We start from the raw sequence: 17,095 nt of genomic DNA on the forward strand, positions 1-17,095 counted from the left end.
ACACCCTCATGGTTATTACCAAGTTGGACGAGAGCGTGGGGCATTTCGAGGCATGGGTTCTTACTAGGATTGTTGTCCATGCGAGGCCTTTTCATTGGCTTCTTTTTGTCCATAGGGGCTGTGGCTACACCCGTGGCTAGGGTTACTGCAGCCGCTGAAGGGTTAAAAAGGAGAGGATGACCAGTGGCGAGGGCGGCTGTGGCTGGCGTCGGTATGGCGCCGGACGTGGTCCACGAAGGAAGGTGAATGGATGAAGGGGATGGCGAGGACGTGGTGATGGAAGATGCGGGGAGAGGCAACGGGGGTGGTGCGGTTGATGAGGGGGACAAACGGACGAGACCAAAACGCCCCTCTATCTTGAAAGGTGAAAGTTAAGGAACCCTCGACGACCAATTTAGTTAAAGGATCGCCTGAACCTCGACAAGGAGGTTAGCTTCTTCTGGTCTAAATTACTCGTTCCAAAATCTGAAAAAACAGCAAAGACCACCCGACGTCATTGACTAGATAGGATATACCAACAAAATCAAATCCACAAAACCAACAAACGTCAATATCATATCGTAATTGCGGTTTCCCCCAAACTATACTTTACACCTCATCACCAACTAAAACGCGTGATAGATCTATAAACAAGTAATTCAACCTTAAAATACCCTTACAAATAGATATTAAACGCATCATTAAACGAATCAAATTAATAGTTTTTTTTAACAATCACAAAGTGTCTCTGAACGGTCTAAACCAAGAAGGAATCGCTAGATAATAAAAAGAGGCCAATCTTAACATAAATTTACTGTTCGAGATTGAATAAAAATACGAGCATTCATTATTTCATTTGATAGATGCTCGAAAAAACCTGTACATAAAAATTTAATCGACGCCAAACTGGAATATAAAAAATAAATAAAGAAAAAAAGGCTAAACTCTCTGGTAGTAGAAGAAGAAGAAAAAAAAAAATTACTTCCTGGTCTAAGAAGTTTGTAGAAAAGTTGGGGAGGTGTAACGCAACGGTCGCGATTCGGGTGAACGAAGCATTGTTGTTTGTTTCAGGGATAAAATAAAAAAGAGTCGTACTCAACTTACAAAGTAATGGTATTAAAAACACAGGGGGGAAGTAAAACTAGCCAATCACACGAGAAGCTGTCTAAAAAAGTCCAAAATCGTTCATGCAAAAGCCCCCCTCTCCTTTTTCTATCCGCAAAAATAAAAAAAAAATTACCTACGAACCCTCCCAACACCCTGTATTTCCGGTTTCAAATCTGTATCAAAGAATTATAATAATATAAAAAATTGAAATATAACTTTCATATTGGTATAATCATAAGTTTATAAGATATTTTCCATAAGTATGACACTACCTATACTTCGTAATGCTAGAGACTTACAGCTCGAGCTACACTCGGTCAGTTTTGCAGGACTTCCATCTTCCTATTTAGTCCTATGCCTTTGACAGCGCCTCAACAGGAGAGTCGCTTTACCTCGAATCTATGACCTACGACAATTCATGACAAGCTCCAGTTTGTGACCTGTGACAAACTTATAGAACATATCTTATGAACTCATGATATAATATGACTAAATCATCATTGATATTACAGGGGTTGGGACACATCCGGTGGTAGAAAAAGGGTAAGAGACTAATCACGGTAATCTAAATATGCCGTGTCCAATACCTCTTATAATAAATTTAAATTTCATTATAATGAAGTGTTTACATCTGCCAAAAAACAATATTTGAACCGAAAACCCACTTATAAACCGCCTTTAATCTTTAGATTAAAAGAAATTTGCATAAAAAATATTAAAATAAAAAAATACAAGCGCTTGAAATTAGGTTGACCACAGTCAGTCAGTCACGGGGTTTACACACAGCGCGCGTTTAAATATTAATTCGAACTTTTTTAATTAGGAGCGAACAAAATTAGCATATCCGATCTCTGAACGGTATAAACTTAAATGTATTCGACACAAGATACTTAAAAAAATTAGATATGGAATGGTGTTTGAAACAAGCGTAAAAATTGTAATATAACAAGAAAAAAAAATTCCCTAAAGGGCAAAATTCCAAACGTTTTAAGAATTTATCTCGCAATGAACAATCAAAATGATTAAATTTCGGTAATATTTCCAACCCTCCCCGTGTTTTCGGAAAAGAAATAAGCAAATACTGATGATTAAGCAATGCCAGTTGGGTAATAAAATAGCTGATTACGCTAGTAGCAAACGTAGAACCTAAACAAAATTACTTATTCAACAAATTATACAAAAATTCCATTTTCTTATCTATAGCTTTAGGTTTACAAATCGAAATTATTTGCGAATAATAAGACCCCAATAACCCTAAACCTGAACCTTAACCTGAGCCTAAACCTAACCAATCACACCATAAACACATTGGGCGGTCAAAATCAAATAGTTCTTTCATCTTGGCGATGAAATTAAACTTTACTATTTCATATTTTCTTTCTTTTTTGTGTTAAATACTACGTTATATTTACTGGCCTCCTGTGATACCTTGAATTTTAAATAAATTCCTACCTCAGAATCAGTATTTTTTAAGATCTAATAACCATAAAAATTGCACTCCAAGAACACAGTGGGCAATGATTGAGATAAAGTTTAAATAGAGAGAATAAAGAATAACAAGTAGGGGGGCTCAGAAACTTCTATATAAAAAAAGTTGTTCAATCTGAGACGTTAACTTTAGCGTTTAAAGTGAGGGTAAAACAAACCCTGCTCAACAATAAAAAGATTAGGCCTAAATCTAATGGCATTAGTAGGCTTCCGTTTGTTCCTTACTCCCTTTAAAAAAATAAATAAAAATTTCAAAAATGAACGCAACAGGCCTACTAAGTCTACGGTACCATCATGAAGCAGAAAAAACATTTAATCAAAATGCGTTGGAGCTCAAGGCCAGAATTTTAGGGTAAAAAGTCTCGAGGGGGGCCAAAAGTTTTATCACGCGGCGATTAAACGGCACTTTATCTTGAAAGCGCCATCCTCGGATAAGATTATGAGGGGGTATTCCTAATAGTACTCGTACAAATTGACCCTACCTTGACTAACCTTGGAATACATTGCCAAGAAAGAATGACGTAAAAATATTAGGCTTAACAAAAAAGGCGCGAAAAAAATTGGCCGGCAGAACGTCTGGGAGCGAAAAAAAGGCGGGAAATTTTAGCAGCAGCAAAGAGGGGGGATGTATAAAAAAGTAAACAAGTATTAAGAAGGAAAGGAAAGCTATCTCTAGAAGTAGTAGCGTAAGGAAAAGGAAACGCAAAGCCTAAAAAAAAAAGGATCTGAGGATTTTGAAAAACTTTTTATTGGAGGAGGTCCTCAAAAAGAATATAATTCCCGGATGGAAGAAACTAAGCTAGTGTTGTTAGAAATAAAATTGTTTCCTCTTACTTCGCAGAAAACTCGGGGAAACAGAGTTCTGGAGATTAGAGAAGAAGGGTGTACAGGAGTTGGAGTTAACAAGATAAAGGTTTCTAGGGCGCGCAAAGAAACCAAATTAAAAAAAAGAAAAGAAAAATTAATTTTGGCGTTTTTTCAAGTTCCTAACTGGGGCCAGGGTTAAAACAAAGCGACGGCGGATTTTTACTATTTCTTTTTTTTTTTGGTACATTTGTTCCCGGTCAAGTAAACAACCGTAAAGTTATTCTCAAAACTAGATAATAGGATTAAATCAAGAAGTGATATCTAGTTTGCTAGGGAGAAGGTATAAATTCGCCACATTTCCAGCTTTATCTCCAGTCCAAACGTATAGTAGGTCCGGAGTTAACCCCCGCCTATAAATTACAACCAGCATCTCATTCGTTCTTGAAAACTCACGTCAGCGCGACGCGAATGACGAATACTACGCATCTTCCGACTGAGGAGAGGTGAAATAGCCCGGCCTCCTTTTACATCCCCCCTTGTATTTTGAAAGGGGGACTGGCACTATTGCGCGCGAATACTTAGGCATCTTATACCTGCTCCCTAGTAAACTAGATATCGCTTCTTGATTAAACATTAAATATGATTAGTTTAACAGCAATAAAATTGTCCTAAACGCGGAGGAAGAGGTTAAAGTCATTAAATACAAAGTTTATATATCATCTGCGTGACAATTTTGGATATAATTTTATCCTCTCCATTAAATTAAAAATAGGTAGTAATAATAAAAAAGAAAAAGAAAATCAAATGCATATTCATGACAATTGAGCCACGCCAAGTCGCGTTCGCAATGTGTTCATGTTCAAGTACTACCAAGAAATTAAATATTGCAAAAAAAGAGGGAGAGTTCAATGTAAACAAAACCCTTTGGATAAAGTCAATAGGCGAATAAAAAGCCCCGAGGGTATAATGGGGAAACTTTTCTATCGAAACAATTATTTAGTATCCAGCACCTGTCTTTAATTTCGAATTACCTAGGCTATAGTACAATCGCGACTGTGTTTTATCTGACATTTCCCTAAAACGCGATATAAAGAGTCGCTTCGATTCCTCCAAGAATATTGATTATTGGCGTAATATCCTTTTCGTAATTAAATTCTCAATTCAATAATTAAACCAGTTACATTAAGATTACGTTCAAAATGCGAATAAATTGATTTACACTGTCACCCTGATTAAACCGCGAACTAATTAAAATTTGACAAATTAGATCCTAATAAGTGGACTAAATTGTGAACTACGTATCTAATCAATTCTTGATTACAGATAGAATAAACAAGTAAATATGTTGGGCGGCAGGCATTGCATTGCGAAACAACCTTTTCTCCCAGTACAATTTCATTTGCAATAAAAATCAAGTACTTTTATTTTTCGCATTCGCCAGCGCAGCTGTAAACTCGAACTTGATATAATTTTGATAATAATTAAAGTTTGAAAACGTTCCCCTCTATCCTATTACGTTAACGTAGGGGTATACGAGAGAAAAATAGCGTGTTTTCAAACAACTCTCACTCCCTCTACAAATATCATGCCATGTACGACGCTATTACGGAACGGAACGTACAAGATCTATTGTTTACTTATTACAGGGGTAAAATAAGGGCGTTTACGAGAAAACGTTGCCTCTTTACGCTAACAAGTTTTCTAGTCGATTGAAATTACATCTACGGAACTATGATCTAAACCTTTTAACGAGGGATAGCTTAAGCCTAAAAACCACCTCTTGAAAGGAAACTTTTTAAAATAAAATTTAAAATAATTAGGCCTATGAAATATTTCTGAATAAACCAGGAAATATACAGTTAAAATACGAAAAGTACGTTTCAGGGCACATGAATAATCGAAGGAAATTATTGGCGAGGTTCATTTATACAATCATTAAATATTACTAATTAACGAAGGGACGTGTTTATTGGAACATTTTGAGTCGAAAATGTTCTATGACTATTTTCCGTCCGAGCCACTGTTTTCAAGTTGGAATTGGAGTAATTTACGTATGACCCCTTAAATTTAATTAGAAAATTGAAATAGAACTGTAATTTAATTAAGGGATCATCCCTAAACATTCAAATCATAACTCGAAAACAGTGGCTCGGACGGCAAAATGTCATAGAACATTTTTGACTCAAAATGGCCCAATAAACACGTTCCTTCATTATTGATGGACTTTTCAGAAACACCCTGTATATATACACCCTTAAAGAACAACAACAATAATAATTCCGAGGGGCTAATCACTCTCAAATATTTCCCGTACACCAATATAACGTGTTAGATCACTGTAATCAAGTCTATTTTCCTCGACTAACTAAGCCAACCATCTATCTTGTATAAAAGATATTCAAGGCGAATTTCTAGGCAAATTTCAAAACCCAATAAGTTCAAGATAGAAAATGACAGAAAAAAAAGAAAAAGAATTCCTTCCTTCCAGCGCGTCTTTTGGTAATAACTGGTACAACGGAGCGCGTCTTCCTCCTTGGCATATCCGCCGCCATTTTTCAAAAATAAAAGAAAAATCTTTACAATTTTTAAAATTAGAAACGCCAAGAGATACTCTCCTCCATAAGAGAGAAAGATAAGAGAAAGAGAGAGGAGAACGCAGGAAGATGTGCGGTTTAAAAATTCTAACGGAAGAGGAGACGGAGAGAGAGAAAGAGTGTGGAATGAGGAGTTGCGAGGGTGAATCAAATGAGGGAAACAAGGATGAACAGAAAGATCTTCCCGCTTCAAAATGGACAAAAACACTACGTCATTGGGACATTTCCACTTCTGGACCATATGGGAAAAACGTCTCTTGACCAATGGCCATGAGAGAAAGATAACAAAATCGAGATAATAAAAATTCCATTCGGGGACAATTAAGGTTCAAAGGTTTGTTGAGTTTCAGTTGGTTATCTTTTAAGGAGTAAATTTTCCCAAATCAAACCAATTTGTTTGATTTAGATAACAAATATGGAGTCATAACAGCGATAGAGATGATACTAAACGTTAATGAGTTTCAGATTTAGTTTAATTAGCAACTAAACTAAATATCGAACAAATTTTTTAATAAAAATTCATGTATTAATTTAATAACGGAGATTTAACAGACAAAAAACTATATAACCTTTCAATAAAAATAAAAACTTTTAGTAAAAAAATTGTAGAAAATGTACTCGAAGAGTTTTATTTATTCTAACCATTTTGAAGAAAACTGACTACACAACCAAAAGGAAAATAAAAACTAATCAGTCCTTATTGTCCCTATGTAATCTAATTTGTCTTATCGCTCAAGAGGTCGAACGATGCGAGCCGTAGAAGAGGAGAGGAGGAGGAATTTCGGAGAAAAGAAGGACGCTATAGCGAATGGCATACACACACATACACAAACCAACCACGAGTCTTAGCAGCTTACAGAAACGTAAAAGAGAAAAGCAAAAGGAGAGAGAGAAGCGGGACTCCTTAAATTCCTTAATATCGATCGCATAATTACACAGAGCGAGGCCAGAGCCCGAGAGAGAGAAACACAACACAACCTGACTGAAGTTGAAACGAAACAGTGGGACGAACGACAACGCAATACACCCTAAAGTCTTACTTAAGCTTAGTTCCCACTTGACCGAAAACCCGACGGAAACACTGCGTAAGTACCTCTGCGGCAAAACATCTTCCGCAGAACGCGACCGAAACAGCTTTCGGTCGGACAGAATTGGTGTTCTATTTTTGACGCAGAGGGCGACGTAAAATTATTTTCATAACCAATCGGGATGAAGCTTCTGTTGACGTCATAATAGGGGAGTTTCTTATCGCCGCTTTGAGGTTATTTTTTTAACTCGCCAGTCGCCATTGCCACCTTTGCATGTTATGAACTTTTGAGTCTGAATTATCTAATTGGATTTGATTGCGAGTCGCTATTGCCGTGTTTGTATGTAATAAACCTTTGATTTGAATCTCTGACCTTAATTTGGTAGAAGTAAGCTCCCTAATTAAAATACCGTCAAGGGAAAATCAAAGGCCAAGGCTTAAGTTCTTATGGCTCCGAGTCCCAATTCCATCTCGTGCCACGTGACTACCGGTCGACCGCCCTTTTCTGTCGGAATTCGGTCGTATGTGTGAACCGAACTAAAATCTTGCCGTCGAAGGCCTGCGTAAAACTCTATTTTTTGCCGCAGCGCTAAAGTTTTCGGTCGTCATTTTCGGTCAAGTGGGAACCTAGCTTTAATAAATATTAGAAAACAGAGGCTGACTGAAATGGCTAGGTAAGACTAGGAAGAAAAGGAACGAAATTATTTTGGTCTCTATCTACAGGGTGTTTCTGCATTATAAGTCTGCATCCATAAATTAAGGGGATGTTCTTTTGGGAAAACGATTTTGAGTCGAAAATGTTACTTCTATCTATGACATTTTGATTGCCACAAGGGACACTGTTTTCAAGTTAAGATTGGAGTATTTTACGGATGACCCCCTTAAATTTAATTAAGAAACTGATTAAGACAATGAATTCTAATTTAATTAAGGGGTCATCCCTAAAACACTCCATCAAATCATAACTCGAAAACAGTGTCCCTTGTGTCAAAATGTCATAGATAGAAGTTATATTTTCGACTCAAAATCGATTTCCCAAAGAACATTCTCTTAATTTATGCCAGACTTATCAGAAACACCCTGTATATTACGATACGTGACTAGTTTGTTTTCTCTCTGATCTTCAACTGTTTTTAATCACACTTTGCGACGCGATAGTAAAATAAATAAAAAGTTTCGATTGTATAAGGGACCCTCTGGTCTAACACGCAGGCCTATTATTTGACTAATTTATCACTAAACAAACGTAACTACGTTGGTTACTTAAATGTATTGAACTAACCAAAATAAATTCCAAGAAAGTTCGGTGTCATTAAAAATTAACTCATTTTTGCAAATATTTCCATTTGGTTGAATTCAAATTGAAAGAGTTGCAAAAGAAGTGAAATACTTCATTCGATATATTCCAGTAACGAATGTTCATCTAAAACCAATATTGAACGCCTTCAAAATTTACGATACGTTCAATGCTAAGCAAAGCAAATTAAAGGCCATCGGTTAATTTTAATTTAGAACCTGACCTTATTTGTATGTTATTTTACCAATCTTTTCGAAACTAATCAATAAATAAGAAATAGGAATTCGAAAGAGGGGAGGGGGGAATCTATTAATCATTTCCGGGGGGGGGGGAAGAGAGTTTACAAGCCTTGGGCGATCGAATATTTTCAAACCGCCGCCGCTCCGCGTTTCGTTTTGGATTCGATTGCATGCCCCCGGGATTCCTTATTCAATCTAATGATAGGCAATATAAACAACTCCCCCGCATCTTGGCAGAAAGAAAGTGGAAGGAAAACCACCACCAATCAGATCAGTAGTAGTCAGATAGTGTCGATTGTACGTTACAATAGGCCTTTATGCAGCACCTCAATGGCTAAACGATTATGAGTATGACTAAAGTAGGTCGTCAACTATTGACTTACGCTGAAACAATATAATTAAACCTAACAAACACTATCTAAAGTTAACGCGGTTCAAAATTAACGAATTGTGGCAAATGATAACGAACTAGATTGAATTAACGCAAAAAACGGGGGCTTTGGTCAAACCGAGGAACTATAAGTATAACTTAACCCCTGAGGTTAAAATTACTAAACACCAGGCAAAGATACAGGTGTAATGAGCCATTGATCGCTTAACCTGACCAAGATAACCTTGGGGTATCTCATTGATGATACTGTTGAAGCTATGTAGCTAAGATGGTTAGAGCATTGGAACGGTAACCCAAGGTCAGTGGTTCAAATACACTCTGGGGGGATGCCCATTGGATTTATGGTGTGATGGTGCGACAGTTTAGCTAAGGTTAGGTTCAATGGGGGTCAAGTTGCTGTCTTCTAAGCCAAATTCTTCACAAAATTAGGTAGCTTTCACTTAAACCTAATTATTTCAAAAGTCTTTAAAGAACTTCTACTAATTGAACATTGAAGTAACTTTCCCATTACATCTTTCTTAAAATAAAAAGAAAATTAAATTTACTCACCAAAATTAAGAGTTATAATTAATCCTTGGGTGAAATTTCACGTCGTTTCAATTGATTAATGATGGATTAATTAAAAGGTTGCTTCCGATTATGTACACAACAAAAGTATTTCTGATTACGATTGAAGTTATTTTCTTTCTTTTCCCACGCGAGTTTTAATTATTATTTTTTTGTGTTTAAAGTTGAGGTTGATTATAGTTGGGTCTTTTTTGTTTAATATCGTTTCGTCACGCGATTAACGTCAGAGGTTTAATTCGTCGATGGCTCTCGTGTCCGGTGGAGATCGCCGATGGGGTAAAGGGTTGGCCGAACGATCGTGGCACTCTCGAGAAACGGCTGGAACGGCGAGACGAACTGACCAAAGAGGTAGAAACGTTGCTTGATAGGACGAATTCGAAGAGGTACTGCGGCGGGTCAAATCTTTAGCGGGAACGTTCTGGTGGTTACGGGTCAAACGGTCAAAAGTTTTCAAAGACGAACACGCGCTGAACATAGTGCGTTTCCTCCTGTTTATTGATAATAAATAGATAAACAAATGGACTAACATTAGCATTTTGATAAAAACCTTTACTTTTAGACCTAAGATAAGAAAAGACATTCTTTAGTTTACTGACTCCAAAGTCAACAATACTTATTAAGTTGAAGGGAACAGAGGTCATAGGTTCCAAACAACGCGTGTTTAACATAATTTTAATAATCTAAAATGATTTTTAGATCAAGTAGACGAATTATGCAGTCGTAAAACAGGAGTCAGTCAGTTCTCCCACGCTATCTACTACTGTACTAACACCTAGAAAATACATACAGCTAATAGTAATCATTGCGTAGCCATTTTTTCAACGTATCTAGGCGTATTTTGTGCATGGGAAGAGCTAGAAAAGGCGTTCGAATCATGACGCGTGACCGTTAGTAATAAAACCCGGCATAGAAATTAACGTGGGATATATAAGATCACAATGATTCCAAATAGCTGTATGTATTCCTGCATAACCCTATAAAGTACACAATCCCAGAAAACAATTCGCGTTATTTAGTTTACAAAAGCGAATTCCTAACAACTCTAAACCAAAGACGACAAAGTTCCTCCGCACTGAGATAATAGACGAGGGTTTACTGTTTAAATAAAACACGTTTTGCAATAACAAATAAACCGCGGCAGATTGTGACATATTATTTAACCTTGGGATTTTATTAGTTTAGGCCTAATCTTTCTTAAGTCTCTCTTTTTTTTGTATAACAAGTTCCATTAAAAGTGTTTTATTTACAAAATACCGAGCTCGTGTGTCATTCAGAGTTAACAGTTTAGGGGTTAAAATTACTTCCCTTTTCAATCCAACCACGTGACTTCGTAATAAAGATTCGAGGAGGAATATAGCTAGGCCTAGCTATTAAGTAAAGTCCGGCCTAGACCGATTTAAACTAAACTCAAAACCGAAACTGTTTTGGATAAACCCTTAAAGACTCAATCGGATTTTGCTCAATAAACAAAGTAAGGGTTATAAAATATTCAAGTTGATTCGTTAAAGGCGAGCAAGCGTTTATGATAAACTTGGTCGAAGTGATTGGTCACTACTACCACAGACAAGTTTTCAACAAAGGGGTTGAGTAGAGATAAAGGAGTTCCTACAACTTTTGGAAAACCGATTTCCCTGATATTTTAGGTGCCAAGAAGCGATATCTAGTTTACTACGGAGAAGGTATAAGATGCCTAAGTATTCACGCGCCATAGTCCCTGTCCCCCTTTCAAAATACAAGGGGGGACATAAAAGGAGGCCGGGCTTTTTCGCCTCTCCTCAGTCGGAAAATACGTAATTTTCGTCATGGGCATCGCGCTGAAGTGAGTTTTCAAGAACCAATGAGATGCTGTTTAAAATTTAGATTAGCTCCGGACCTACGTTTGGACTGGAGATAAAGCAGCGCTAGAAATGTGGAGAATTTATACCTTCTACCTAGTTAACTAGATATTGCTTCTTGCAGGTGCAAAGCCACCTAGTAACTGATGGAGTGGCTTTATGCTGTAATAACAACAGGGATTGGTTATTTTTGATTGAAGCAACAAACCCTTAGGACAGACAAACCACCTTTAGTGAAAACAAGGTATATTCAATTTTGTTCACTTTAGAAGAAACCTTGAAGTAACACCACCTCGCTGTGTTTATTACGAGATTACTAAAACATTATAATGTTGGGGTTGAAAGAGGAGAGTAAATTGAGAGTGGATTCGATGGTGGAAGATGGAAAGAGTCGTTCCCTCCCTCCCTCCTTCCCAAACAACATTCGTCGGATTAATTCGGGCGAGCGCCGCGTTAATTAACGACTAAATAGTGGACGATCCCTTTTAATTTGAAATTCCTATAAAGACCAGGGCCAAACGAAGGAAATAGTCCTACGCAGGCCCAGAATGACTGACGAAAAGGTCCTTTCGGAAGGAGGAGGAGGGGGGGTTGTGAAGGAAAACTCAGTTTCCCCCTAATAAATTCGACCATGTCCCTATGTCTACGCCTCGAGGGTCATGTTACTCCGCGAGGTAAACATTCTCGAAATAAGTCTTGGACATTCCTTTCTCAAGAGATTTAAATGAATCAAGCAAGATTCAAGGTCAACATCATATCAATAAATGGGTACACTTTCCCAACAATAAGTACAAACTAATATATATATTATTAAAAATAGAAATAAAGATCCACCCACATCCAATGATTATTTTTAATAGACCGTTTAATTAATTTCAAAAGAGAAGCAAACACCATGAGGGAGCCCCCGCCATCTTGGGTTATTTCCCTTGCATCTAGAACCACCGCTAGAGGCAGCGCGAGTGGGCTAACCTCCCTCCACGTGTAATGAACTCGGGCTCCGTCTGGCGTTGCTTCTTGGCGCGAAAGAAATAACATAAAAGGGGCGATCTCCCGCCTGTGTTTATTTCTCTACAAGAAATTAATAAAATGGTCTATTTTCGCTGACATTCAAAGGTTATCCTTGACCTTGATTGTATTTATTCCGATTTCTGAACTTCAGACAGTTAACTCTTGAGAAATAGTGAGTGACGAACCCCTCGATATGTCCTCGAATATATAGACAAGGCAGCGGGAGAGAGGGAGAGAAAGAGCGAGAGAGAGTCCAAAGGAGAAGATTCTCTCTATCATCTAAACACAGGGAGATCGCGCAGTTTACGTATCAGACCATTTCAAACGTGGGTAAGGAGGAAAAGAGAGAGAGAGAGAGAGGGGAAGTAAAGTTCCAATGGAGGAGGAAGTATGAGATGATCGCGCGCCGCTTTGTACCAAAACCTCTCTCTCTCACTGCTCTCCGTTGGCGCTTCTCCCATGCATTCACGGACGGGGGCCTTCGCTTGTCGTTTCGTAATAAGCGTCCACCAATTTCTCTTCCAAACCTTCGAAAATTTTGATGGCGGCGGACATATTTGTTGCTAAACTAAAGGAGGACTTCTCTCTCAAATGTTTTTTTTTTGTATCCACCAACCAAGTTCACCAATCGCCCGCTATGCCTTTGGGATCACAGAGAGAAAAGAGAGACAAGCGCGTTCGCATTTACCATTATTATAATACCTAATCAAATTAAGGAACTAATGTCAACAAATGTACACTTGAATGTAACGCGTAGATTACAACGATTAAAGCGCAACCGGCATGCCGGCTCTTAAAATGTCTGCAATGCAGAATGCGTTTTAGAAATAGCAGCAACGATTTATTACGAGGGGCTAGTCACTTGAGTAATCAGGTGTACAAAACCGCCGAAATCGATTACTTGATTTCTAGAAATCTAAGAAAATCATAAGTAATCATAATCAATTTTGTGAGTAATCAGAAATCTCCGATAATCACTGAAAATCACATGGAATATTGAGAGAATCAGAAATAATCACATGATTTCCTAGTAATCTTTTGTAATCATCTCGGTAATCACATATTTCGTCAAATAATCACGCATAATCAATCGAGGAATTCGAAAATCCAAAATAAAAATCTTAATCAGTTGAAATGGAGTAATCAGTGGAATTCAAATAGTAATCACGAGTAATCAGTGGAATTCAAATAGTAATCACGAGTAATCAGTGGAATTCAAGTAGTAATCTCGAGTAATCTGCGGCAATAACGGGAAATCATTGTAAAGATTATGGAAATCACCTAAAATAATCGTAATCACGGAAATCAAGAAATTCATTCAGTAATCAACGGAATTCACATAAAAATTCAGAAATCAGAAATCGGGTGTACAAAATTTTGGAGAATGACTAACCCCTCGATTTATTATAATATCTATCTATAATGCAATATATGTCTAGAAATGTAAAGGGGAGGGGGAAAGTAAAAGAGATACCTGAACTAAACCCCCCCCCCCTGTACACCCTAGTCGAGAAAAAGAACCAATATACGGTGCATGAATTAATTCGAGTGACACGTGAATATTACACAGTTTAAGAAATTAATAGTCAACGTCAAGAAGCTGGGGGTCAACGGTACTAGTGATAATTTCGTTAGGCTTAAATAATTAGGAACGTTAAGCCTAATTTTGTTAATTAAAACCTGCTAATTATTTTTCGTTAAAATGCCTAGATAGCTAAACATAAACGTTTTTGACACGGTTAATCCACCTTACTCCCATTCGCCGGAAGTTAGGCTTATCCAGGAGTAATAGGAAGAAAATAATCTGTCGTCTGCTAATATGAGCTGTAGCAGACGACAGACGAATTTCTTCCCGTTACTCCCTCCACGAATCCCGAAATAAGCCTAACTTCCGGCGAAGGTAGATTCCTTCATTTAAATATTCAAACATCCAATTCGTTACTACTGGAGATAATACAATCAATTCTTGGGATATATAGTTAGGCCTAAAAGTGGGTGGACGTGCAAACCGATCAACTACAGCGAAAAAAGCGACGCTCTTATACAAGGGGGTTCAACGAACTTACGATTTACAACCCCCCTTCTTTTTCCTACGATTTTTTTTTTGAGCGAAAATAAAAGAGAGATTCCCAATTTCACCTCTTCCCCAAAAGCATTCTCTCTGCCCGAAAGTAAAAAGTTCCCGTGTATCAAGAATTTACCCTTCTATTCTTCGCAAACGGTACTTTTTTATTTCTTTGATATAAAAATGGCGATTGCTCTGCGCCGAGCGAGAATCGAATCGAACGAAAGAGTCGTTCGTTTTTTACCCCCCATTGGATTAAGGATTTTCGACCGATTTTCACTTATAGGCACGTATTGCAAAAACAATTTAAAATTTACCGGGAAATAATCTGGAAATAACCTTGAAAGGGTCAAAAGTACAGGGTGTGTAAAATATATATGGTAGGTACAGTGGATTAGGGGTCAATTTTTTTTGGTCTAAACTAAAAAAAGTTTTATGACATTTTGTCCTATAGGGAGTGGGTAAAAGGGTGAAAATATCCCCCATTAAACGTCATGTCTCCGATAAGCCAATCAGGTGCATTCCCCCACAAGCATTCCACTCTGTAAAGTGTGCCGCCATTTTGGTGGTAAGTGGAGGAGCCATATTAAACTACACCTATCTGATCTCTCTCTCTATAATTGCCACCGTTTACAAGTTAATGAATGGAGTATTTTACGGACGACCCCTTAATTAGCGATGTTGTCTTTTAGTTTCTTACGTATTAGATTTAAGGGGTCATCAATAAAACACACGTATCATAACGGTAGTCCTTAGGGCAAAGTTAAAATATCATGAAATGTTTTCAGAGATGGCCGATTTAAAAGATATTTTAAAGGTCGGTGTCGTAATTTAGCTCAATCTATGGTCTTAGATATTTCCAGTCAAAGGAAAGGTCACCTCATAAAAGGTCTACGGCGAAATTCAATTACAGAATGCAAAGCAATTGATGCCGTTTTAAATCAAAAACAAAACATTCATTTGAACTGGATTTTCAACTCAAAATGGGCCCCCTCTGAACTTGAGTCCTCCTACAGTCTAACCCTTTTTTTATTAAACACCCTGTATATTGGCACATACGTTTTATTGAACGAAAAATTAAATATAAATGAAATAAAAAATCACCGACGTCAATTAATAACAAAAAAATCCCTCAAATTAAAACATGGCCCAGAGCGAGACGCAGGAAGATAAAAAAGTGTCGAAATCCCGTGGTGTGTTTGTTCAGCAGTTTTATGGATAGATGTATAATATTGTCCTTGAAATTATTACGGATGCATATTTCATTTTTTTGTTCTACCTCGTGCGATGATACTATGACCAAAATGCGGGTCTAGTTTTTCTCTACGCCTCTTTTAAGATAGGCCTATAGAGAATTTGCGGATAAAAGATTTTAAAAAACCCCAAAAACCTTTAAACTAAAATATTAAAATACCACGCCAAACTTCGTCCTTGAGAAGTAAATAGAAAATATCAACTTTTTATAATAGACAGTGTGCAGACAAGTGTTTGCAGTCATTTGTGCAGTGCAATTCAACCGCTATCTACAACAGACATCATGAAACTATCTGGAGGTCTGTTTAATTGTTTTGCACTTGATGTGCAGCAATTTCTTAATTTCCGAAATTTAATTTGACCGAACTGAATGGTTGATATCAGGATCAAAGTTCATTAGAAGTGGCTTTGGTGGTTGAGTTCTCCTAGAGGTGGGGACAGAGGCGAAACCCCTAGCCATTTAGCCCGTAAAGAACTGGTAACATTTTACCTCTTCATGAATAACCCCCAATTAAGCATCGTTTCATTAAATTTGAAATTTGTAAACAAATTAGTTTCTTAAAAACCACATCATGCAGATAAGGAGTTTGCCCAAGGAGGTCTATTTAGTGTCTACAAAGACTGGTAAAGAAACTCCTTCCGGTCTCAATTACCCTTAAAAAACATTCAGGCAACGCAGGGTAGCTAAGCTAGCTAGTTTTTTGAGAACACCTATAAGTGTTTAACCCAAATTATAATAATATTAAAAAAAAATTAAAATTAACATTTTCATGTAAGGCAACTTACAAATTTTTAAATAAATAATGTACACCATTACATATAAAGATACTAGCATTATTTCCACCCCTTATAAATTAAGAATTACCATTTCAAAGCTCCCCCTTGGTGGATACAAACAAATGCCAGGGCATAAAAAATTCAAGTCTGATTAACTAGGAATTAATAAAACTAATTAGTAGATGCAAATGCTGCTTCTTCTTTTCCAGGAACCGTAATTTCTAACATCAGCTAACACCCTACACAAAGTTTTTACATACACGGGAGAGAATTTCCTTTCATTCTCTCTCTCTCTCTCTCTCTCTCTCTCTCTCTCTCTCTCTCTCTCTCTCTCTCTCTCTCGCTCTCTCTTTGTTGGGATTAAATAAAAAAATTGCAGGAGGAGCAAGAGCAAGAAAGGGAAGGGGTGACGGAGAAGATGAAGATGCTTCCCTAATTAAAATGCCTGGATCAAAGACAAGCAAAGATGGTAACACGACAAAAAAAACGCAAAGATGCGCTTAAAATAATAAAAGAAAGGTTCATAAACTAATAGAACAAAAAATAAAGGTAAAACTAATATAATATTTCGTGCCCAAAAATCTCCCGCCTTTTATCATAAAAAAGCGGGCCATAGTTGCTAACATCTTTTGCTAGTCCTATGGGATATTATTATAC

The 17,095-nt window shown here is 37.2% G+C and overlaps 1 protein-coding gene and 1 long non-coding RNA gene across 3 annotated transcripts in view; one reads left to right on the forward strand and one right to left on the reverse strand.

The window, feature by feature from the left end:
• Window positions 1-17,095, reverse strand: part of CtBP (C-terminal binding protein) — a 42,055-nt gene that overhangs the window by 5,236 nt on the left and 19,724 nt on the right. For both annotated transcript variants that reach the window (XM_089838904.1, XM_089838903.1), the window contains exons 2-3: window positions 9,479-9,984; window positions 65-465 (exon numbers count right to left, since the gene is read on the reverse strand). In XM_089838904.1, coding sequence (XP_089695030.1) covers window positions 65-113 — 49 coding nt within the window. In that variant the 5' untranslated portion in view covers window positions 114-465; window positions 9,479-9,984. The remainder of the gene's footprint in view (window positions 1-64; window positions 466-9,478; window positions 9,985-17,095) is intronic.
• LOC149717499 (uncharacterized) lies at window positions 5,896-6,588 on the forward strand. The gene is made up of 2 exons (XR_016366861.1): window positions 5,896-6,309; window positions 6,382-6,588. It is a non-coding gene; the product is annotated as an uncharacterized LOC149717499 (long non-coding RNA).

Source organism: Phalangium opilio, unplaced genomic scaffold (genome assembly GCF_054372755.1).
Source record: "Phalangium opilio isolate 3A_F unplaced genomic scaffold, DU_Popi_V2 ptg000003l_1, whole genome shotgun sequence".
Classification (NCBI taxonomy): domain Eukaryota; kingdom Metazoa; phylum Arthropoda; class Arachnida; order Opiliones; family Phalangiidae; genus Phalangium; species Phalangium opilio.